Source organism: Camarhynchus parvulus, chromosome 2 (genome assembly GCF_901933205.1).
Source record: "Camarhynchus parvulus chromosome 2, STF_HiC, whole genome shotgun sequence".
NCBI classification, from domain to species: Eukaryota; Metazoa; Chordata; class Aves; order Passeriformes; family Thraupidae; genus Camarhynchus; species Camarhynchus parvulus.
The window spans coordinates 103782510-103804487 of record NC_044572.1 but is presented as its reverse complement, the minus strand read 5'-3'; the positions used below and the strand labels follow the sequence as shown (position 1 = coordinate 103804487).

At 47.8% G+C, this 21978-nt stretch overlaps 1 protein-coding gene across 1 annotated transcript; it reads left to right on the top strand.

Annotated features, from left to right (window-relative positions):
• The first annotated feature begins 4091 nt into the window (after positions 1-4091).
• On the top strand, positions 4092-10772 carry ADCYAP1 (adenylate cyclase activating polypeptide 1). The gene is made up of 5 exons (XM_030943792.1): positions 4092-4875; positions 5256-5363; positions 7266-7400; positions 7891-7986; positions 8949-10772. The coding sequence occupies exons 2-5, from the start codon at positions 5263-5265 to the stop codon at positions 9133-9135; spliced, it is 519 nt and encodes a 172-aa protein (XP_030799652.1). The 5' UTR covers positions 4092-4875; positions 5256-5262; the 3' UTR covers positions 9136-10772.
• Positions 10773-21978: the final 11206 nt, after the last annotated feature.

The following is a 21978-nucleotide window of genomic DNA, read 5'->3' as shown; positions in this document are numbered from 1 at the left end:
AACCCCAGCCTTTTTTTTTTTTTTTACTGTTTGCTTGGAAGTAAGGTTATAAAAGGTAGCAAGGAATTATCTTGAAGATTCTCATCACAAAGATTTGCTAATTCTTGGTGCTCTCATGCAAAAAGGTTGGTAAGGGACCTGACCACCAAGTGAGGCTTGCTCCTATCATCTCTTGAGATATTTGTAGTCCCAATACTGTCCCTGGTTGTTGTTCTCTCAGATTTTTTGTAGTTTGTACATTCTGCCCAGAACATCCCTGGGTGACCAAGCTTGCCTGGACTGCAGCTTTGTCCCTTTGGGCATGAGAAAGCACGTGGATGTTTGTGCTTTCTCCAGTGTGCCTAAGCATTTTGCTGCTTTTACCTAAAGAAAGCATGAGAGAGAATGGTTTAATAAAAGAAAAACAACTCTGTGAATGAAATACTTCAGCTCTTTCTGTCCCTGAGTGGATTGACATCTAGCCTACAGGAGGAAAGTAGGGCTTTCCCACCACTGCTACAGGTTCCATGTCTCGGCTGGAAGTGCTGAAATGTCCTCTAAGCTGTGCTTGGGCTATAATACCCTCTGTTCTGCTGCTAGGCTATCTCTAATCAGCCTTTTTCAGATGACCACAGCTACAGCTGGATGATTTAATGAATGGGTTAATATCCCCTCTGACAAGTTCATCCTTCCAAGGAGCTGGCCCTTGGGGAGGAAGAGGAGTCAGGAAAGCCAAGAAAAAGTGAAGGCTGGTGTTGTGTTTGTGAAACCGGTGCAGACCAGTATTCGTTGGCATACTGGTTAGCAATAGGTTCCCCAAGACACCCCTGTAAGAAAGGAGGCCTGGCAGGGATAGGTACAAGATAGATGATGAACCCATAATATGTGTGTGTGTCAGAGAGAGAGAGACAGCTGGTTTGGCAGGATTGCTTGCTTTTGAGAAAGAAGAATTCATCAATTTCTATATTGGCAGAAATACACGTGTCCTTTCATGATAAAATTATGTATTCCATGTACATAAATTCCTCCAGGCTCTTTTAAAAACATGCAGCTAAGATGGGACATACTGAGAAAATATGTATATAGTGGCTGGACATCCAACCGGTGTGTATGAGATATCTGGCTTTATGGACCAATAGAGTTTCCTGACAGTTTGATAAATTACTCCTAGTATATTTTATAAAATATGCATAAATATAAAAAGGGGGATTCTGAGGAGTCAAAAAGTTGCCCATTATGGTACAGGATGAAATATGTTCCTTTGAATTAGAGCTATAGCAGCAAGGTTTCCAGCAGTCAGTTGCAGTCAGCTGCAGTCAGGCTTGACAAGGCTTACAGAATGTAAGCTCCCCTAGAAACTTCTATAGAATTATAATGCTCTAGTTAAATAAAATAGATATTTAAAATAGAATACTTAGATAAATTAAAAGGTCTAATTTAAGCTGGTACAGGGAAGATGAAAGAAATTCTGCCAATAAAAAACCCCTGCTTTTCTTTAGATGCTGCCTTAGGAATTTGCCCTAGAGGCGAGTATTATATACCTTAAATCCCTCTCAGCCTTGAGATGACAGCTATTGAGAAATTTACTTGTACGCAGAGACCAGATTAGAACCTTTACTTCCTCAGCCTAAACCACAGTCACGTCATAATCACATTCACTTTGCACACACACCCCTGTGACGTAGACTGAGATGCTACGAAACTTTTATTGGTACAAACTGTGTGAGTTACTCACTCACCATAAGTGACAGCTCAGAAGATACACTTTTTGCAAACCATCCTGACATTGCTGCTGCATGCATGGTACCACCAGGGTGGCATACGGTCTCTGTGTGAGGTCTGTAGATTCAGGCTTGTTTTATGGATATCTCTACCTCTGTGCTGCTAATGCCTGCTATTTCAGGCATCTTCATATTCTCTGTAAGGATTTAGGGGAATGGAGATGGAGGAGAGGAAATGCGGCTGTATCTATCAAAAGTAGCTGAAAGTAGCTTGTCTAAAGTGAAAACAGCCACAGCTTTAAAATATATTACCTGTGTGTGTCTCGTCTCTTTGGAGAGAAGGAATGTTTTTCCCTGTCGTTTGGGCGGAGTGTGCGTTCAAGCCTTCATCCTGACGTGATTCACACAGTCCTGGCCGCACAGGTTTCTAGAAAAGCCCGTGTTTACCCCTGCTACCGCCGAGCCATGACAAAGGAAACCAAAAAAGCCCCACCGCAAACCCCACCAGCCCTAAGGCCCGGTGCAGGGGAGCAGCGGGCCGCCTTTCCTGCTGGCTTCTCTCACAGCCGGGCGCGGGCGCTTCTCCCCAGCCCAGCCGGGGCACGGGGCAGTCCCGGCCCGCCCGACGGCGGCTCCGCGGCGTCGGCAGCAGGCGCGCAGCTGCCCGCGCGGTGGCGCCCTCCGCTCACGGACCGTGCGCGCCGCGGGCGCGGCGAGCGGCGGGGAAGCCCCGGCGCGGTGCGGGACCGGCGGGAGCCGCGGGGCGACCCTGCTCCGGCAGGTCACCCCCCTCCGGCGGGTCACCTCCCGCTCTCTGCTCCGGCGGGTCACCTCTCGCTGTCTGCTCCAGCGGGAGCGGCGGGATGCCCCGTTTCCTACCGTGAGCGGTGACCCCTTCCCTACCGGGAGCAGCATCGTGACCTCTTCCCCGGCAGCCCCGCCGGGTGCCCTGCCCGGCCCCGTTCCCTCTCCTGCCAGCGGTCCTTCCCTGCCGGAAAGGCCCGGCACAGAATGACAACGGGGATAGCGTCCCGATCCGTCCCTAGTCCGGCATCCCCGCCCGGGATCGCGTCGTTGGGCTTTTCTACGGGAATCATTCATTCACGTCAAATTTCCTTTATCTCCGGAAAATATTGAAACCTTAAATGACCGTAATAGGAATGTAATTGTATGGTGTGTTCTTTGTTGTTGTTGTTTTTGAGAAATCGATTTGGGCTCAAATAACTCATCCAAGCATGTTACACCAAACCCATTCAAATAGGAAACAGGAGAACTATATTATTGCTGCTTCCTGAACACTCTGGTTATGATCCCAATAATTAAAATGTCTAGTAATGGCTCCTGAAGCCTGTATTTCTTTGGGTAATTCTCGGAAATGAAGGGCACATTTTCGGTCGCGGGTCGCGAAGGGAGGGGAGTGCGGAGACAAGCAGCAATTGCAGCGGCTGGGAGCCCGCCGGTGGCCCGCGCCCGGCGCATCACTTCGGGGGAAAATTATTCCGGCGGCGGGGAAGTCCCCAGAGAAGGGATTTCCTTCCCGGTCCCTCCGGCAAATCAACTTTTTTTTTTTTTTTTTTGGCGCTCATGGCGTTGCTCTTCCCTCCCTCTCTGCCAAGCGCTGCGAGCCGCACATCTGTCTCTGCACAAGGCGGAGAGACGAAAGGGTCGGGCCACGGGAGTGGGGGGAAAAGCCGCCCCCCTCCTCCCCGGGCAGCGCCGGCCGAGCGTGGGACCCTCCCTGCGGCGGGGCCGTGGGACTTGTGCCTGACGCCCCGCGGCTTCAATTCACGCAGAGCGTTCACCCCGCTGCTGGTTTCCCCGGGAGGGATGCCTTGTGTAATGGGAACAATATTAACAATCCTTAAAAATGAAAAAAAAAAAAAAAAAAAAAAAAGACAAAGAAAAAAGAGAAAAGAAAAAAAAAAAAAAGGAAAAAATAAATGGGGGCTTGGAAAAAAATTAGGCACCTAAATTCTTAAATCTCCGCGGAAGTGGGGGTTTCCGCGCCGGGGCTGCTCCGCCTGCGCGCTCAGCGGCGGGCGGCTCCGCGGGGGCCTGCGCCCAGCGGCGGCCCCGGGCTGCGTGTGGGGTGAGCTGGCCCCGAGGAAAGACCCGGAGCAAAGCCGTGGGGCAGCCCAACAAGCCGGGGGACCCCCACCCCGCCCCTAACTGCTCCCCTCCGCTTCCCTTCCCACGTCAGGTAAAACTTTATTGTGGCGAACATCCTTTTAGGTTTGTGCGGTGGGGCTTTTCTGCGTGTTTGCTTGATTGTTAGGTTTTCTTTTTCTATTTTTTTTTGGGGGGGGGAGGAAGTGTGAGTTGGTGTTTATGAGAAGCTTTATGACTCCTGATAAGCTCATCTTTGAGGACGACACAGAACTGTGTTCCTTGAGGAATTGGGGTGGTGACGTCTTTTCTGATACCCGATTATTACGTGACTGAGGAAAAAAAAAAAAGGCATTTGATTCATGAATAAAAATCCGGACACACCACTACGGGGGCAACAAACAATATTGCCCGTCCTCTAAGGTAACAAGCAGGCAAATGTTTACGAAGAGGGCTCTTGCCGAAGCGGGGTGTTTGCAAAGATTTTCTTGCTAATTGCGTATCAGACGGAAGGCTGCGGAAGGCTGGTCAAGTTTGGAGCCACCGAGCAGGAGAAGAAGAGAAGGCTGAAGGCGCTCAGTGAGGGGAGAGATCTGGGGAAGACAACATCGCACGCAGCCAGCCCGCGGCTCCCGCCTCCGCTCCCTCCCGGACTCGCTCGCTCTCTTCCCTCTCCCCCAGCGCTCCGTTCTCCGGCGACATCTCGCTCCATCCCTCTTTCTCAATTCCCTTGTAGACTCCACTCCAGATCTGTGCTGCTGCCGGCAAACTTTTTTCCTTTATCTTTTTTTTCCCCTGCCTGTCTCTCTTTTTCTTTTTGGAGTGGATAGCCCTAAAACCAGCAAACAACTAACTGCTGCCGCTTCTGCATCTTCTGCATCCTGCCGGTCCTTCGCCCATAGGAGAGGCGATGTCACGAGGGTTTTAACTCCTTTTGGACGCAACTTGGGAGAGAGCTCGATTTCTCTCCCCCTCCCCATTTTGGGTCTTTATTTTTTTTCCCCCCCAAGACCTGCCGTTTTAGTTTCGCAGCCAAACGCTCTCAGTGCCGGGTGTCTAGAGTTTAATGGTAAGGACACGAGGTGGCTCGCCGGGCCTTCCCGCAGCGGTCCCGGGGCGGGCGGGTGGGCAGGCGGGCACCGACGGGGCGGGCGGCGGCCGCAGCTCTCTGCGCCGGGCACCCCTCCGCTCCTCTCCGTGCCGCTCCGCGCCGGCACCCGGCTGCCCAGGGCGCTTGTCCCCCGGGGCCGCTCTGCCTCATTTTCCGACAGGCGAGGCCAGGGGGTTGGTAAGCCGTGGGGTGGTTTCTTTGGGTTTTTGTTAGTGGTTTGATTTTGTTTGTTTGTTTGTTTGTTTTCGGGTTTTTTCTTTTTCTCTCTTCCCCCCCCCCTTTTCTTTTTTTCTTTTTTTTTTTTTTTTTAACAGCAGTTTCCTTTCCCTCCCGCACAGAGTGGCAATGTGTAGCAAAGCGATCTTAGCACTTCTGGTCTATGGCATAATAATGCACTGCAGCGTCTACTGCTCACCTGCGGCCGGACTTCAGTACCCGGCGCTCAGGTAGGTCCGTCAGCTGCCCGGGAGCTCCGTCGGGATCGTTTCAGCCCCCCTCAGCCCCAGCTTAGCTAAGGGCAGCGGAATCTTACCGGGGAGGAAAATGAGAGGGGATGTGGAGTAGAGTTACCAAAGGACATCCCCTCCACTTGGGCTGTGTGCCCACCCCCTCCACCGGCTGCAGCACTGGCATCCCCCAGGTCCGCTCCTCGGGGCCCCGGCGCTGTAACCCACGGCCTCTTGTCCCCGCTGGAGTCCCCGAGAGTGGGGGGACCTGCTCTTCTGCCTGTCGGCGGGAGCGGGCCGAGGTCCCGGCTGCATGTCGACGGGGCCCAAAAGCTCCTCTCCCGTTTGCCCGCTGTCCTGCGGGGCCTTGGCGGCCTCTGGTTGCCCGCAGCTCGCCCAGGATGAGCGCCGAGCATCGCCTGTCCGGCTCAGGGGGAGCGGGGGTGGGGACGGGTGCGCCGTTGTCTGCGAACGTGTGGGAACTGTCACGGTTCGCGTAGCGGGATTGGAGCTGGTGGGGATTCGGTGTCTTCCCCTGTTTACCTGGCTGTGTATTTCCCTTTCCCAAGAGGGAAAGGGGCTGGCACAAGGTTGTTTGGTTTTCTATGCTCGGAGTTGTCTTGCTGGGCTCCAGCGCAGGCTGATGCCTGTGCTGTCCCTTTCCAGCTGGGAGCCGTGGGCGTTTGAATTCCTCTGTGTTTGGGGCAGGAGTGGAGGACACCCAGAGGCACCAGCGCAAGAGAGTTTACTGCGCTGGTCTGCGGCTGGGGGCTCAGGGCACCTGGTCCGGGACGGCCGATGGCAGCCTGTTCTCACCCTGCTTGTCGCCTGCTCGGGCTGGACCGGTGCTGCTTGGCTTGGGGGCAGTTTTGGGCTCGGTGCTGTCGTCCTGCTCCACCGGCGCTTGGCTCTGTTCCGGGGTGCCCTGCGGGGGTCACTGCCGTGCGGTGTGCGGAAATGAAGGGGGAGGGGGGGGATGCCGTGAGCGCAAGGTTGTCCGAGGTGGGTGTCCTTTTTGGGGCTCCGAGGTGTCCTTGCAGTAACCGGGAGCCCGTCGGAGCTGGCTCGGAGCAGCCTCTGTCATCTTCCTGGGCAGGGCGGCTGGGGGGCAGCGGGCTCGGTGGCCTGAAGGGCCATTAGCCGGCAGCAAGCCGGCTTTCTTCATTCGAGGGCCTGAATTAGCAGGAGTGAAACACTTTAGCGGCATCTATTATTAATACCTCCGCTAAAGCTCACAGACAAAAATAGCTGCCTGTAACGTGCAATGACCTACATCGTACTGCAGAGAGGGAGGCAGAGAGCGGGGGCTGGGGGGGCTGGGACACGCACAAAACTGGCGAGATTTCAAAGGGCAGAGGCACCATTCAACGAAAAAGAGCAGGCGAAGCCCCCCCGTCCCGGCGGGCGCTGCGGGGAGGAGCGGGGCGCGGTCCCCGCCGGTGGGGCTGCCGCTCACCGCCCCGTCTCGGCCGCGGAGGCTGCTCGGCTCCAGCCCAGCCCCTGGCGCACAAACGCGTGTGTGCGCGGCAGCCTGCGCGCCTGGGCGTGCGCTCCGCTGGGGAAGCAGCAGCCACGGCGGCGGCGGAGGGGGATGCATCCCGGGCCGGGGCGTGGGCCGCGGAGGGCGGGGGGAGGGGGGGGATGTTTGGGGGGTTTCTTGGAGCGCCTCTGACGGCGGGTGTGTTCCCTCCTCCGCGGTCCTGCCCCGCAGAGGAGAGGGCGGGGATGGGGAGCGGGCGGGTGCAGGGAGAGGATGGGGCAGTCGGACGGGGCTCCCGGGGCTCTCGGGTCGGCTCCGCCGAGGGGTGGCCGCCGAGGCAGCCGGAAGCCGGCAGCGGGGAGTGGAGCGGAGCGCCCCGCGGAGCCCGGCTGACTCCTTTTCCTCGCTGCTCTCGTTGCCAGGCTGGAGGATGAAGTCTACGACGAGGACGGGAACACCCTGCAGGACTTCGCCTACGACCAAGAGCCCCTCGGTATAGCGAATCCGTCCTCCGTGATCGGCGAGATGTACACCTTGTATTACCCACCGGAAAAGAGGTGACTGCAACTCGCGGGGTGTCAGGCGTGAATTTGGAGTAGGGATAAAAACGGGTCTGGCAAAACCGATTGGGGGAAAAATAGTAATGACACCTAACAAGCAAACAGCAACAACATCAAAATAAAAATCCCGAACCCAAACAAACTACAGTACTGCCCAGGTCCCGGTGCCCGGTGTAAAGCTCAGAAGAAACGGAAAAGGCTCCTTACCTCCAGCAGCGCGGGGGAGGGAGCGGGGGAGCCGCCCGCGCCGAGGAGGGCTAGCGCTGCTCCCGCAAACGGAGCAGGAATGCCCAGCCGGCGCGGAACCGAGCGAGCGCGGCGGGGAGGGATCTGGGTGGGGACGAGGGGTCCCGGGGGACGCGGGGAGATGCCGCCCTCCGCTCGCTGGCGGAGAGAGATGGTCACCGCTACCGCCCGGGCTCCCGCAACCCGCCGCAGCCCGCTCCCGGGCCTCGCCGCTCACCCGCCGGCTCTTCCCTCTGCCCAGGCACGCCGATGGGATCTTCAACAAAGCCTACAGGAAACTCCTGGGCCAGTTATCCGCCAGGAAATATCTGCACTCACTGATGGCCAAGCGGGTCGGGTAAGGCTCTCTGCTTGTTCTTTTCCGCGGTGGGCGTTGGTGCTGCTGGAAGGGCCGCGGCTGGGGGGGAACAAAGCTGCCCCGGCCGGGCTCGGGAACGCGCTGCACCCGCGATGAGGCTGGCGGAGTCCGGCTCCCCGAGCACCGGCTGCCCCTGGCCGCTCCCGGCGCAGCGTGAGCCTGGTTGTCAGCGCGGGCGTTCGCGGAGATTTGCTTGGGTTACTACGCTCGGACATACGGATATATATGTGTATATATATATTTAGATATAGATATACACACACATGAATGTGTATGTATCTATATATCTATATCTATATCTATATCTATATCTATATCTATATCTATATCTATATCTATATCTATATCTAATCTATATATATCTCTCTCCATATCTATATCCATGTATCTACATCTATATCTATCCATATCAATCTATCTACCTATATGTCTCTATAAATTTTTATAGTCAGCCGATTTACAATTAGCAAATTGGGCAGCCCTTACGGTTTGCTGGGGGGAGCAGCTTATCGAGAGCGATGATCGAGGGCTCAGCTGCAGCAGCGGAGGCTCGGTTGAAGCCCTGCGCGCCCCCAGCCGCCGGGCGGGGCTCCCCGGGGCTCCCCGCGGCCGGCGGGGCACGGGCGAGCCCGGTGCCACCCGCTGCCCCTTGGCAGAAGGTAACACGTTAATGAAGCCCCGGGGAGAGCAGCTTTGGCGGCCGCAATGAATAATTCATGGCGGGGAGATATTGTCTCTCCCGCCGCCGCCGCCACTTGCGCGCACAGCATCGGGAGCGGGTTTCGGCGCGGCCTTTGTCTCCCCGCGCATCTTGCGCGCAACGTGTTGCGCCGGGGGCAGCGGCCGGCGCGGGGCTGCGCGGGGCAGGGGGCGGTGCGGAGGGGCGCGGAGGGGGGCGGAGCGGCCCCGCCTGATGCAGCTGTGCTTCTCGGTGCTTGCAGCGGTGCCAGCGGAGGCCTGGGGGACGATGCGGAACCGCTGACCAAGCGGCACATAGACGGCATCTTCACGGACAGCTACAGCCGCTACCGGAAACAAATGGCTGTCAAGAAATACTTAGCAGCCGTCCTGGGGAAAAGGTATAAACAAAGAGTTAAAAACAAAGGACGCCGAGTAGCGTATTTGTAGCGATGTGAGTAACCAGCAACTCCTGTGTATACAAAGTCCTAAGAGAGAGAGAGAGAGAGAGAGAGAGAGAGAGAGAGAGAGATAAACCCAACAACAACAACAAAATCTAAACAAAAACAAAAGTCATTTCCAAACTGACTGAACAGTCACCGCTCCTGTGTTATCTAAACATGTATTTATGTATGAAGTAAAGCCATTAAATGAATATTTTGATAATAATATTGTTTTTCTTTTGTACAAAAAAGCACTAGAGAAACGCACAGATCTACTTTGTGGACCAATCATTAAGTTATATATAATATATAAATATATATATATAAATACTACTAAGAATAGTAAAGAACAATTCTTCATGAAAAGCCTGCACAAGAACAAGAATTCGCCTGAGCTGTTTATGTTTTTATATAAAATAAATAGAAAAAAAGAGACAATCATTGTTTTGAATATTACTCCTATTTTTGTAACAGAAATTAAAAGGATAGTATTTTTATCCGAGACAGGGTCGAAGACATTAATTTTCACCATTTGCTACTGTATATAGAGAAGGATGACCTGCTCCCAGGGGGATAATGAGGAAATTGATTTGGGAGAATTGGTGAAGCAGATTCTTCCCCTGGTGAGTCTCAAGGCAGGCTCCTTCGCCCCTAGCCTCTCTGAAGGGGCAGCGTCCCCTTTCTTCTAGATTTCGATTATTATTTTTTTTTCTCTCCTGCTTTCTTTGATTCCAGTTGTATCTCTATTAGTGTATCCTCAAACAATGAGCTTAGAGGATAATTATCTTGTGAAAACAACAGCTCGATCCAAATTGTGCATCTCTGTTGCCTATTGGAGGGAGAAATATTTAAAAAACCCAGAACTAAAATAATAATAACAAAAAAAATTTCAAAACAAAACCAAAAATAGCCAAACTCAAAACCCCAACCCCCAAATCCCGAACCAGTAGCAAGGGCAGTGAGTACTAAGCCCCGTGCACTGCTCTTCTGGCTGTCTGGGCAGAGTTGCAGAACAAAGCCAAAGCAGAGACAGGACCCGTTTGGAAAGAGTGGGGAAGTGAGCGGGGGCGGCCCCCGGCGCGCCCCGGGGCCGGAGCCTGTACCGGAGCCGGTGCCGCGAGGGTCGAGGTAAGACGAGGCGATCCCACCTCCGATCCGCTACCCAACTGCCCCGGGCAGCTCGGTACTGGACCTGGATGCAAAGTACAGTGTGTTACTCTCCAGTGCTGTCCATGCTTCTCATCATGTGTAATAATGAGCAGGGTTCTCGCCTTTGCATTTTTCGGTCGGAGTTGCTCTTTTCTTTGATTGCTTTTTCTTGTAGGACCTCCCGCCTCTCATCCTCTCTTCGAACTTTTCCGAGCTCTGTTTAACCCACCTGAGTCACCTTTTTGGGTTATGTTCTTTTTGGGAAAAAAAAAAAAAAGATTGTGAACGCTCTCTCACTCCTTTGTTCTGTTTTATGCAAGCTCTTATTGTACAAGTTTAGGAACCCCTGTTGTAGCTACCACTAAAGAATTATGCACTACTACGAAAGTTTTTGTTCCTTGTTTATTGAGTTTGGAGGTAAAATGTATTTTTCTACATTCTGGCTTATTGCTTAGTAAAATTTATTTCATAAAACAAACTTTTGTCATAAAAGAATGTGTAGTGTTCACCTGTGGTCCGGTTTCTAACGAGATAAACCATTTTCACCTCATCTCTCTATGTACGGACTCCTATCTTACCGTCTGCCCGGGGGCTGGTCCCGTCCCCCGCCCGGGCCGGGAGCGAAGGAGGACACGTAGGTACCCGCTTCCTTCCAGCTCACCACACAAACCTTACAGGAGTCTTTCCAAAGACAAAACGAGCCCCGCATCCAAGACGCCGGAAAGCAACCCCCCAACCCCCCAACAAACCCTCTCGGGTAGAACCTTCCTTCCCCGGCCAGGAGGAGCGCAGCGGGCCGGGCAGAGCCCGCGGGGGCGGGCAGGCGCTGCCGGCACCGCCCGTCCCGTCCGGGCCGCTCTCGCTGCCGGCACCGCCCGCCCGCCCGCGCCGCTCCGCCGGCTCCGGCCGCGCTCCCGGCCAGCCCGGGCGCGCTCCCGGGGCGCGGGGACGCGGGGCGCAGTGTGCAGCTTTCGTGCCTTCTCTTCACCTTGTAAATCGCCACGAGTTCACGGATGGCATTTAGTGGCCCTACGATGCTGCAACACATCGGCTTGCGTTTTAGTCGTCCTTCTGTTCTTTGGCCATGGGCAGAGTGCGCTGTGTTTGTGTCGGCTGTGGTATAATGACATAGGGCTCTCTTGACGTTTTGTTTATGACCTTATCAGTTAGAGTTCAGTGGCTAGTCGCAAGCATTATGAAGTGATCACCTAGGTTATTATCCTTTGTACGATTTCTTTTTTTTTTTTTTTTTCCAGAAACGCCAACAGCCTTACCAAAATTTGAGCAGATTTGAGATACAGTCATAGTAGGTAGATGTTAGTCTTGGAGAACTTATTTTGTGTGCAAATGAATATAAAAAGAACTTAAACAAAGTATTATTACACACATGATATCTATAACTAGGACTTTGATAACTGTTATATAAAGTGTGTAAAGTTTGTATTAATAAATTTTTGTAAACAATGCAATTTCGTCTAATGTTTGGGGGAGAGAAATCTAGAACTTAACAGTGAAAGCTGCATTTCATTTGATTTGTTTTTTAATTAGTTCATTATTAAGCAGAATTCTACAGTATTTCATGCCTGGGATATCTTTTTCGTTAAGTTTCCACATCTTATCACCTCTACTCTGTTCGAACCAGCTAAACAGAACTGCTGGAGTAAAGAGCCTAGTCCCACACACATCAGCTCAAAACGCTCTCTAAAATATGCAAACCAAACTTGTCGGCACCTATGGTCCATTCCTCTAACAATTCCTGTGCTTAGAAGCCATTTATTTCAAGCGGAATTGGTATGTTTGATGAGATCTTCTCCTAATCCGCTTTTAATGAACATTCCGTATGTGATAATGTGCTTCCAAGCGCCACCCGGTTTGGGCAATGGCAGCATCTTTCTTTGGATTAAAGATGTACTAGGTGTCCTAAAAATTCACACTGCAACGAGACAAAGAATTCCTTGAGTTTTTCAGGGTAGTACGTGGCTACAGTGAAAAAGCACAGGGTAGTTTGTTGGCACAAAGTGAGGTCAGAACTCAAACCTTCAGCTTAGCAATAGCTGCCTCTGTTAATTATTTTTATTGTATCTCTGGGACTTTACTCAAGTATGTTGAAAAGTGACAGCAATTTAGTTTAAACTAAACTCTATTTCTTTCTAAGATTGTACAATTCAAAAACAAAGCACGGGAATTTAAATGACAATTTCCTAGCAATTTATTTTTCAAACTTCAAGTTGAGGATTTGAGACAGGCTGGTCATATCCTCTTTGCCATGAATTCACCTACTAAACAGTATTTTACTGACAAACTGTAAAACACTGAGAGAACTTAGCTGATGATGTCAGTGGTTCATGTCAGGAGTTACTGCCAAGTGAGATAAAAGTGCTGATTAAATGCAGAGCAGGTCAGAGAAGAATGCCAACCCCCCATGGCCCCAAGAACATACCTGTTGAGGGGAGGGGGAGATGTGAGTGATTTCCCAGACTTAGAGCATAACAAAATCCAGCCACTGTTTCCCAAAACCAGCATGCAGCAAGCACCTACTCTTAACCTTATTCAGGGCTCACACATATAACTACACTAAATTTCCTGCCCATCGAAACTGAAAATGTGATTAAGACAACCAAGCTGGATACCTTCTTCATATTGGTAGCCAAAGGATGATACTTAAGATTGGTCCACCTGAAAAGTAAGGTCTTCACCAAATCCTAGTATTTGCTGAAGATGTGGAAAAGATGGAAATTCTGTTGTAAATCACATAAAGATAGTCCTAGCCTCACTCTACTGAAGTTGCTATTTACCAAAACAAATAAAATGTCATGGAAAAGCTCAGCTCAGTTCCCAGTGAATTAAAGCACCATCTTAAATGTTACTCTTGGAAAATGTACAGTACTGAGTCTTATAGTATGAGTTTTGTGGGGATTACTGGCGTTCTGTATGCTGCTATACAGATAGGAGCAGAAATGGATAAAACTGGCTGAGGAAACAGGAATGACTAGGCAAGATGTGGTTTTGAGCCTCATATTGTAAAAACCTTGACTGATATTCAGTCAAAGTGATAAAATCCAGATAGGTAGTAAAGAAGGCTGCTATAGATTCCATCCCTTGTAAATGTGGTACAACACCACATCTGTCACAGAGCTACATAGGTCATCAAAACCAGAAAAGCCAATTTTTTAGAGGCCTGTTGTGAACTCAGATGCAGCCAGTATCTGCCTTTTACATGTTTTGCTTGTGAGGGTGCTGATCTCCTCTCCACGTGCCTACAGAACCTTTCAGTCTTCTTCAAAACATGAAGTTTGTCTGTTGTCTGTACATGTTTTCACCTAGAATTAAGGAAAATAGGAAAGCAGGAGGAAATTTTATCTTTTGGGGGCTTGCTACTTTTCAGCTTTGCAGCTTAGTTTTCAGTTATAGGATAAATAATTTAGTCTTCAGCAAAAACCTTCAGGGAAAGCTCATCCTGGAAAATGTAAAGGCCTCATATTTAGCCTCTAGAACTACATGTCCTCTGAACTACACTCATGGATTTTTAAGACCCAAGTGGACTCTTATGATCATCTACTCTGTTTTAGATAATACAGGGCATAGGATTTCATTCAGCATTTCATTTCTGAATGAGCTATTCTGTATGACAGCAGTATTGATTCCAAGGCTAGCAGGGATGGCAAATTTACTGGATAAGTTGTTCCAAATGTGGCAGTTTAGCACTCTGTTCTTTGTCTCATTTTTGAGCCCAGGAGATTTGTAGCCTGCTGAAGAATCTCTAATGCCTGTAGATTTCCCTCTCCACACAGGTAGTCTTAGGCAGTGTTTTGCTCTTCTCTGTGCCCTTTCTTTGAGGTAGTGAGGTTGATCTTTGAGTGATCAGCATGAGGGAGATTTTCCTCAGGTGGCACTATCTCTGAACCATTTGTATTTGTTAACATCCTCGCTAAAGTGTTGAGAATAGAAATGGTTACAATACCTAGCAATGACCACCTTGAGGATGTGACAAAAAGTAGCAACTTCTTTAACCCCTCCTTCTGCAGGTGCTGCTCATTGCTAATAAGGGTTGCTTTTGCTCTCTTGGCCATTTTGTCACGCTGTGAGATCATGACCTGTTCATAATCCTCTCCCACAGCTAGCTTCTTTTCCAGGTGATTACTTCACATGCACAGAAGCCATGGCCTGGAAGTGGCACTATGGTTCTTGATTCCTATTTTGTACTATTGTTTTATGTTGTGTTAAAGAATTTTTCCCCAGTTATTTTACCTTACTGAGCTATTACTTCTCAAAACATTCATTTTTTTCCTGAACAAAGGCCATTATGTGCCATCTCAGCTGTCACCCGGCACCCCTTTCTGCCACCTTTGGAAAGCAGACCCTTTCAAGCAATTCTTCTTGTGTATTTGTGCATTGTGATACATGGGCTCAATCCTGCTGCAGTGCAGATCTGTCTAACTATTCCAGATAAGGATTTGACCCACTTGTAAGTGCAAATCCTGTGACAGAGCAAGTCAGAGTGACTCATAGCAGGTTGCTGGCCAGATCTCCTTTTGCACTTAAGTTCCTAGAGGCAGTCCCATACTGGCATAGCTGAGGTCCCATCCACTCTAAACATATGTGGGACACCTGAAAGTACTTTTTGATAGAACTATGGCTCAGTTACTCACCTGGAATACACAGACAAGAAAAGTAGTCCATGATGTATTAATGGCAATGTGGTTGAACTACTGAGGTAGAATAAGTGTAAAACCTAGTTCATCTTTTGAAGCAATTAGTTAATTGGCTGCTGATAACATTTATCCAAATGTACAAATGGAATCTAGTTTTGAGCAAGGATATCTGAGCACCAGAAATAGGACAGTTTACAAGCAGTGTTGCCTCTGTTTACCATTTATGCAATAGTGTTTGTTGTGTAACTTCAATAATGAAATATCTACAAGAGATAGAGCTATGGTTCTCTGAAGCAGCATAATTCCTTTGTGAGGACCACAGCAAGACGACTTCTTTCTCTTCAGGACCTGAGAAGAGTTTCAGACATTCCACTTCAAAAAGAACTTCATGGAGGTTCATGGTGGTATGAAATAGAGGAGTGGAACAGAAAAATGAGAGTCGCTTCTGGCTCTTCTATGGTTTTATTTGTCCAGTGTCTCAGTACCAGGATATCACAGTATATCACAGAGTCATAGAATCATAGAATATACTGTGTTGGAAGGGACCCATCAGAATCATTGAGTCCAACTCCTGGCCTTGTGCAGGAGACTTCAAAAATCACACCATGTGCCTGAGAGCATTTTCCATGCACTTCTTGAGCTCTGTCATGGTTGGTGCTGTGGCCACTGCCCTGCTGAACGTGTTCCAGTGCCTGACCACTCTAGGTAAAGAACCTTTTCTTGATATCCAACCGAAATCTCCCTTGACTCAGCTTCATGACACTTCCTTGTGTCCTGAAACTGGTCACCAGAGTGAGAGATCAGTATCTGCCCTTCTGCTCCCCTCGTGAGGATGTTGGAGACTGCAAAGAGGTCTCCCCTCGGTCTCCTCCTCTCCAGGCTGGACAAGCAAAGTGACCTAATCTACTCCCTGCATGGCTTTTCCTCCAAATCCATCACCATCCTTGTGGCCCTCCTCTGGACACTCTCTAAAAGTATAATGTTATTTTTATCTTGTAAAAAACTTGAAACTGCCCCCAGCACTCAAGGTGAGGCAGCCCAAGTGCAGGACAGAGCAGGACAGTCCCTCCCTTGCCTGGTTGGTGATGCTGTGCCTGATGCCTCCAGGACACGCTTGGCCCTCCTGGCTGCCAGGGCACTGCTGCCTCAGATTCAAATTGCCATTGACCAGGAGTCCCAGGTCCCTTTCTGCAGCACTGTTTTCCCAGCCTCTCATTCACCATCTATACACACAACCAGGGTAGCCCATCCCAGGTGCAGAATATCCGGCACTTTACTTTCTTAAACTCCACATGGTTGGTGACTGCCTGTGTCTCTAATTTGTTGACCTCTCTCTGCAGGGCCTCCCTGCCTTCGATGGAGTCAGCTCCTCCTAATTTAGTATCACTGGCAAACTTACTTAGTATTCCTTCAAGTCCTGCTTCCAAGTAATTTATGAAGATGTTGAGCACAGGGCCAAGGATGGAGCCCTGCAGAACTCCACCAGTGACAGGCTGGCAGTCTGATATCACCCCAGTCACTGTAATCCTTTGTGCCCAACCCGTAAGCCAGTTACTCATCCATCATGTAACGTTATCCAGCTGTGTGCTGGACATTTTATCCAGAAGGATTCTGTGTCAGACAATATAAAAATCTTTTCTGAGGTCCAAAAAGATTACATCTACTGGCTTTCCTAGATCAGCTCGGTGGGTTGCCCTGTCATAGAGGGAAATCAGATTTGACAAGTGGGACATGTCCCTTGTGAAGTTGTGCTGGCTGTGACTGATGATGGCATTGTCCTTGAGGTATTTTTCCATACCTTCCAGGATAACATTTTCTGTGATTTTACTGGGAACCAAAGTGAGACTGACAGGCCTGTAGTTTCTGGGATCATCCTTGTAATTCTTAAAAATGGTGACAACCATATTCAAGAGGATATGAGGAATTCTATAGGTACAATTTGATGGGAAAGGATGTAGCATAAATAAACACCTTCCTGCTGACATCTCAAAAATGGAAATGTGAACTGGAGAAAGGAGAGGGACAATGAGAATTAATGGTTTTATGAGAAAGGAAATTTCCATTGCCATCTTCCACAGACATCAAGATAGCACCCTGTTTTTTTCATTTGCTGGACCAGCTACTTGGGAGTGGAGGGCCTGCTGATTTCAGGTGCATGTTGAATGATAGAGATATTTTAACAAAAATTAATATATTTTTCCCTCTCTGGTACACATTTCTGAAAGCCTTGTGCTTTGTTGTCTGACTCTTTGCTCGTATCAGAAAGATTGGTCATCATCATAGCCTGTCCATATTAGCAGGATTAAGATGCTTCTCTGATAGCATATATCCATTCTGATATGCATATTTATAGATGGAGAGGGCAGACTGAGGAAATAGTTACCCAGGCTAAAGGGTTTGCTATTCAAGATTTGACAACAGATCTAAATATATATTCATTTTGGACCGATTAGATTAGACTAAGCCTATGGATGGTCTCTGTTTTGACATTTATCTCCATGGTGAGAAGAATGGTTACTTTTGAGTGGTAGAGTTATGAATAAATGACTGCCTTTCCCCCAGGAGTGAAGATCAGTGTCACAAGAAATCAGCCATCGTGTATGTTATATGCCGAATGTGTATATAAGCTTGGATGGGATTGAAACTTTCCTGACAGTTTGAGAGAATGAAGAGTGCTTGGGCGTTGCAGCAGTCAGGCTGCTCTGAAAACAGTTAAACTTCTAATCAGCTGTGAGCTCTTATGTCACCAGCAAAATAACAATATATGCAAATGAAACTGTAAAAATAGTGCAAAGAAATCTTTCTCTGCCTTGCTATGAGTATATATATATATATATATATATATATATATATATATATATATATTGCATATGTGCATGTATATACACATCTTTCTTAAGCAGACAAGAATGAGAACACATTAAATTTCTGATATTTATGTATTGGCCATAGCTAAACTTAGACACAACATCTAATTTACACTGACGTCTTTCTTTAACAAGTTTTGTAAGAGGAATGATTTAAGTTCAAGGAAGTGCACTGAGTCATCTGCACGGTGGGCCAGTGGCTGAGCTAAGTTTAGAATCAAGGGGAAGTTTGGATCTTCTGGCTCTAAGTTTTTCCCTTTACATCTCTGCTTTTCTCCTTCTCAGGGCTTAAAAAAAGAGAAACTTTCTTCCCAATTTCTGTTCTTTTCTTACTTGATTTTTTAATGTACACTTGGTTCTCTAGTATTTTATAGTAAATCAGACAGTTTAATTTAATGAGCTATCTGAGTTTTTATAGTCAGGTTAGCTGATGACCTTGCAAATAGTACCTTGAGACATCTCTGTTTCAGGAGTGCTGAGATTAAAAAGCATAAATGAAAAATGTGAGGTCTGTTCAAGTGATACCTGAGCAAAGCAGCCTTCCACAGTCTCAAGCAAAAAAAAACAAACAGATGAAGCTGAGCAAAGTCAGTCCAACCCAACCCACTCAGCACAACCTCTGTTCATGTCTGCCTGATATAACTATGCACTGTCACTCTCTTCAGCCTTCCTTCCTCCCAAGACTTTCTGTGGGCCAATGAGTTTCCTGCCAGCCCAAGGGTATCATGCAGGTTATGGAACATCATAGCCTGAGGAATCCAGCTCATTCCTCCTCTGAGAGACACCTCTGAAACCAGACTTATGGTCTGAACAAGGCAAGACCAGAGCATTCTCTCCATAAATGATCTGCAGCCAGGCTGTTCCCAGGTTATGAGTCTTTTTCCTCTGTGTCAGATCCAGGATGCACTTCTTGTGCCACGTGGGTTACAGCTTCATGGGTTCCCCTCCAGTCTTTTGTCATCTGTCCCCAGCACAGCCCAACTGATAGATTTTACAAGGCACAACTCATCTCTGATACAAATTGAATGGCTAATCTGCTTTTGTACAACTTCTGTAGATTTTATCTATTTTTTTTCTTGTGCTGATGAATACACAAAAACTAAGAAAGGCTGGCCTGACTCTCGAAGGTTATGCATGTTTAATAATTTCTGGTGTCTCTAGTTGATTTGGTGCATTGCTGTGTTTTGCATCAGGAAAGAGCCATGACACAGCTAAGAGGTGATTAAGCCCAGGACTTTGTGCAGCATGCTGTATGCAGGCAGGTGGAACAAATAGACTGAAAGGAAGCAGTTTTCTGATTGTGTTTCTCTTGCTACAATAAAATGTAGTTATGTTTTTTACCAGTTTCATTTTATTCCTTATACTTCAATGACAGCCTTATTACACCACTGTTTATGTGTTTTTTAAAGCTTAGTCATTGTTTAATCTTATAAACAGAGAGTCAACTTCATGACTGATAGTTGTTGCAGCTCACTTCATTATAAGAGTACTACCAGGGAGACCTCATACTGTTGTTACTTCCCAGTAGAACTGGTCAGAAAAAACAAAAACATTGGAATCTATTGAATCTATTGAAATCTATTAATTATCAATTATTAGTATGCAACAGGACCACAATTGCATTTGCATTGTATTCAGCTTTATTTTACTAATAATGATAGTGTTAATGTCAGTGGGGCCAAAACAAGAAGGAAAATGCCTGCCTACTCGACCTGAGTGAGCTTCATCACAACCTGACCCTGTCTCATTAAAAAGGACTTTTCCAGCATGTACAGCCTTTTCATATTCCAGATCAGTGGTTCCTAAAGGGTGGGCTTCAGAGTCAGAAAATCACAATACTCCCTTGTAACTTCACAGTGAGCAGCTGTCACTCTGTTAAGATAAATGCTACCTTTTATAAGCTACAGTTACTGTTCACTTTTCTCCACACTCCTTATATCGCTGCTTTGACCTAGTCTGAGTCATTCCCTGCATGGGAAGCATTTCTTCCTGTGGGCATACATTATGACTGGGGTTGTGTACTGTTAAAAAGCGATAATGCGTCCTCTGACTCCTCAGCAAAATGTTTCTGCCTGGAATTAGGATGCACACACAGTGAAGACAAAAGTCAGCAGGAGTTTGTTAGATTCCCCTGCTATATCGATAGATGAGAGGTGGAAAAGTGGCTTTTAAATGAATACCATGAATAGGCAATGAATACCATGCCTGTGCTCGGGGAGAGGCAGGCACGAGCTGTGAGTGTGAGGCAGGAGCAGGGGGTGCCCAAAGGCTCTGCTGCATCTGTGTGCAGAGGCCCCGAGAAGGCACCAAACAAGAAGAACTTTGTTCCTCCCTTCGAATTGTGAGAAATAAGAATGGATTTCTTTCCTGATCTGCTCTACTAGCTGGACCATAAGAGCTCCCATATGGATCAGGCCAAAGGCTAGCCCAGCAGCCTGTTTCTGATGGTCATCAACAGTTTCAGAAATGTCTCTGAATCTGGGCATGCAGAAGGGCCATCTTTGCCAAAATGAGCATCTGGCCATCAGTAAATTAAGTACTTGCTACTCATAAGCTGCCTTTATATGGGTGTCTGACAGAGCAGGGGGACATCCATTGATTTAGTGTCTACATTTTAAAGACCATTTTTATGTTAACTTTATTTCAGTAATGAATATCCCATTCTAATTAGGCACTATAAATTCTTGTGCTTTGATAAATTAGATTGTTACATGCCTAGCCACCCTCTGAAGACACCTCTACAGTCCAAGTATCATTACTTGTATATTCCAAGATAGGATACATGCCGTCTGTTGGAGATGATGGAAAAATCACAGCTCATTAAAATACAAATCTTATCTGAATTATTATTTTCTGTCCATTCTTCCTACCCTACAATTTAAGGATCTTTAAAATTTCTTGCTATGACTTTCAAGCTATTTCTAAACTTTGTGTTTATACGCAGTACAGCTTTTTGTGTCTTAGGAGCATTCTGACTTCTCTTTCTCTAACAGAATGAGCACCATGAGAAAGCACTGTGTGATAGCTTTGTTGCACTTTCCATATAGCTCCAAAGCCCGAGTTGGAAATCTAGGAGTGAATTTTAGCAACTAAACTACAAGTAAACCCACCAGTGCTTCGTATGCTTTTGTAATACAAAGCCACATATTTGATGACCAGCTTCAGGTGTTTCCACATCTTGCCCAACAACTTGTAGTGATTATTGTGAAACATTGTCCAAATAATGTATTTTTCACCCAGTCTGAGACTTTCACCAGCTTGGTCAAAAACTGGATTTGCTTTTCTTTTGAAAATTTATCTTTTATATATATATATATATATATACACACCAAATTGTACAGAGACTATAGTGTAGCCATGTGAGCAAAAAGAGATATCCCTAAAACACCTGTTAAGATTCACAATACCCAAAGAATGACATATTCCTTTGAGTCTCACAGAGACATGCTGCTGGGGCTTGCTGCATTTCATGGCTGAAACCCTTTCAAGTGCAGATTCGCTCTGGCTTTCAATGCCTTTCTGCATGCAGAGAAACCTGCCCAGGCTCATTGCTGTAGGAATAGAAAAGGGGCAGGAAATAAGGAAATAAGGCTGCCTTTCTCTGACCACTTGGAATTAAGATACTCTGCACCACAGAGTGAAAGACATAAGCCAGCAGAACTTTGTTAGAGTCTGGTTGCCTTAATCAGGAAAAAAAAATCTGGTGAGCTGAAGATGTTCAGATGGGTTTATAAAGAAAAAAATAACAGACTGTGTTCTTTACCCCTATGACAAGAAATAATTCCATGTTGGTGATGCTTCCACAACATACCACCTCTGCTGCCACCAGGGTAGCTTGCACAGCAAAGAGCCTCTCATGGCCATGAACAAAGGCAAGTCCATGAATTCAGCAGGAGGTCTGCACGTAGCTCAAAAAGGGGAATAGTGCTGCAGAATAAGAAGATATCTACAGGAAAGACAACTCAACTCAACCAGAAAAGTTGTTTGGTGCCAGCACAGAGGCAACATGGTCAGGAAAAACTTCAGGTAATGGTTTGTACTGGCAAGGAGCTGAGCTTCAGCACTGGGGTCCATTCTGATAGGGATGCACACATATCAAATTGTCTTGTGCTGACAGATCTATCACTTTGTTGAGTAACTAATGCCAACCACATGGGAAAAGCCAAACTGACCAGAGAGTGT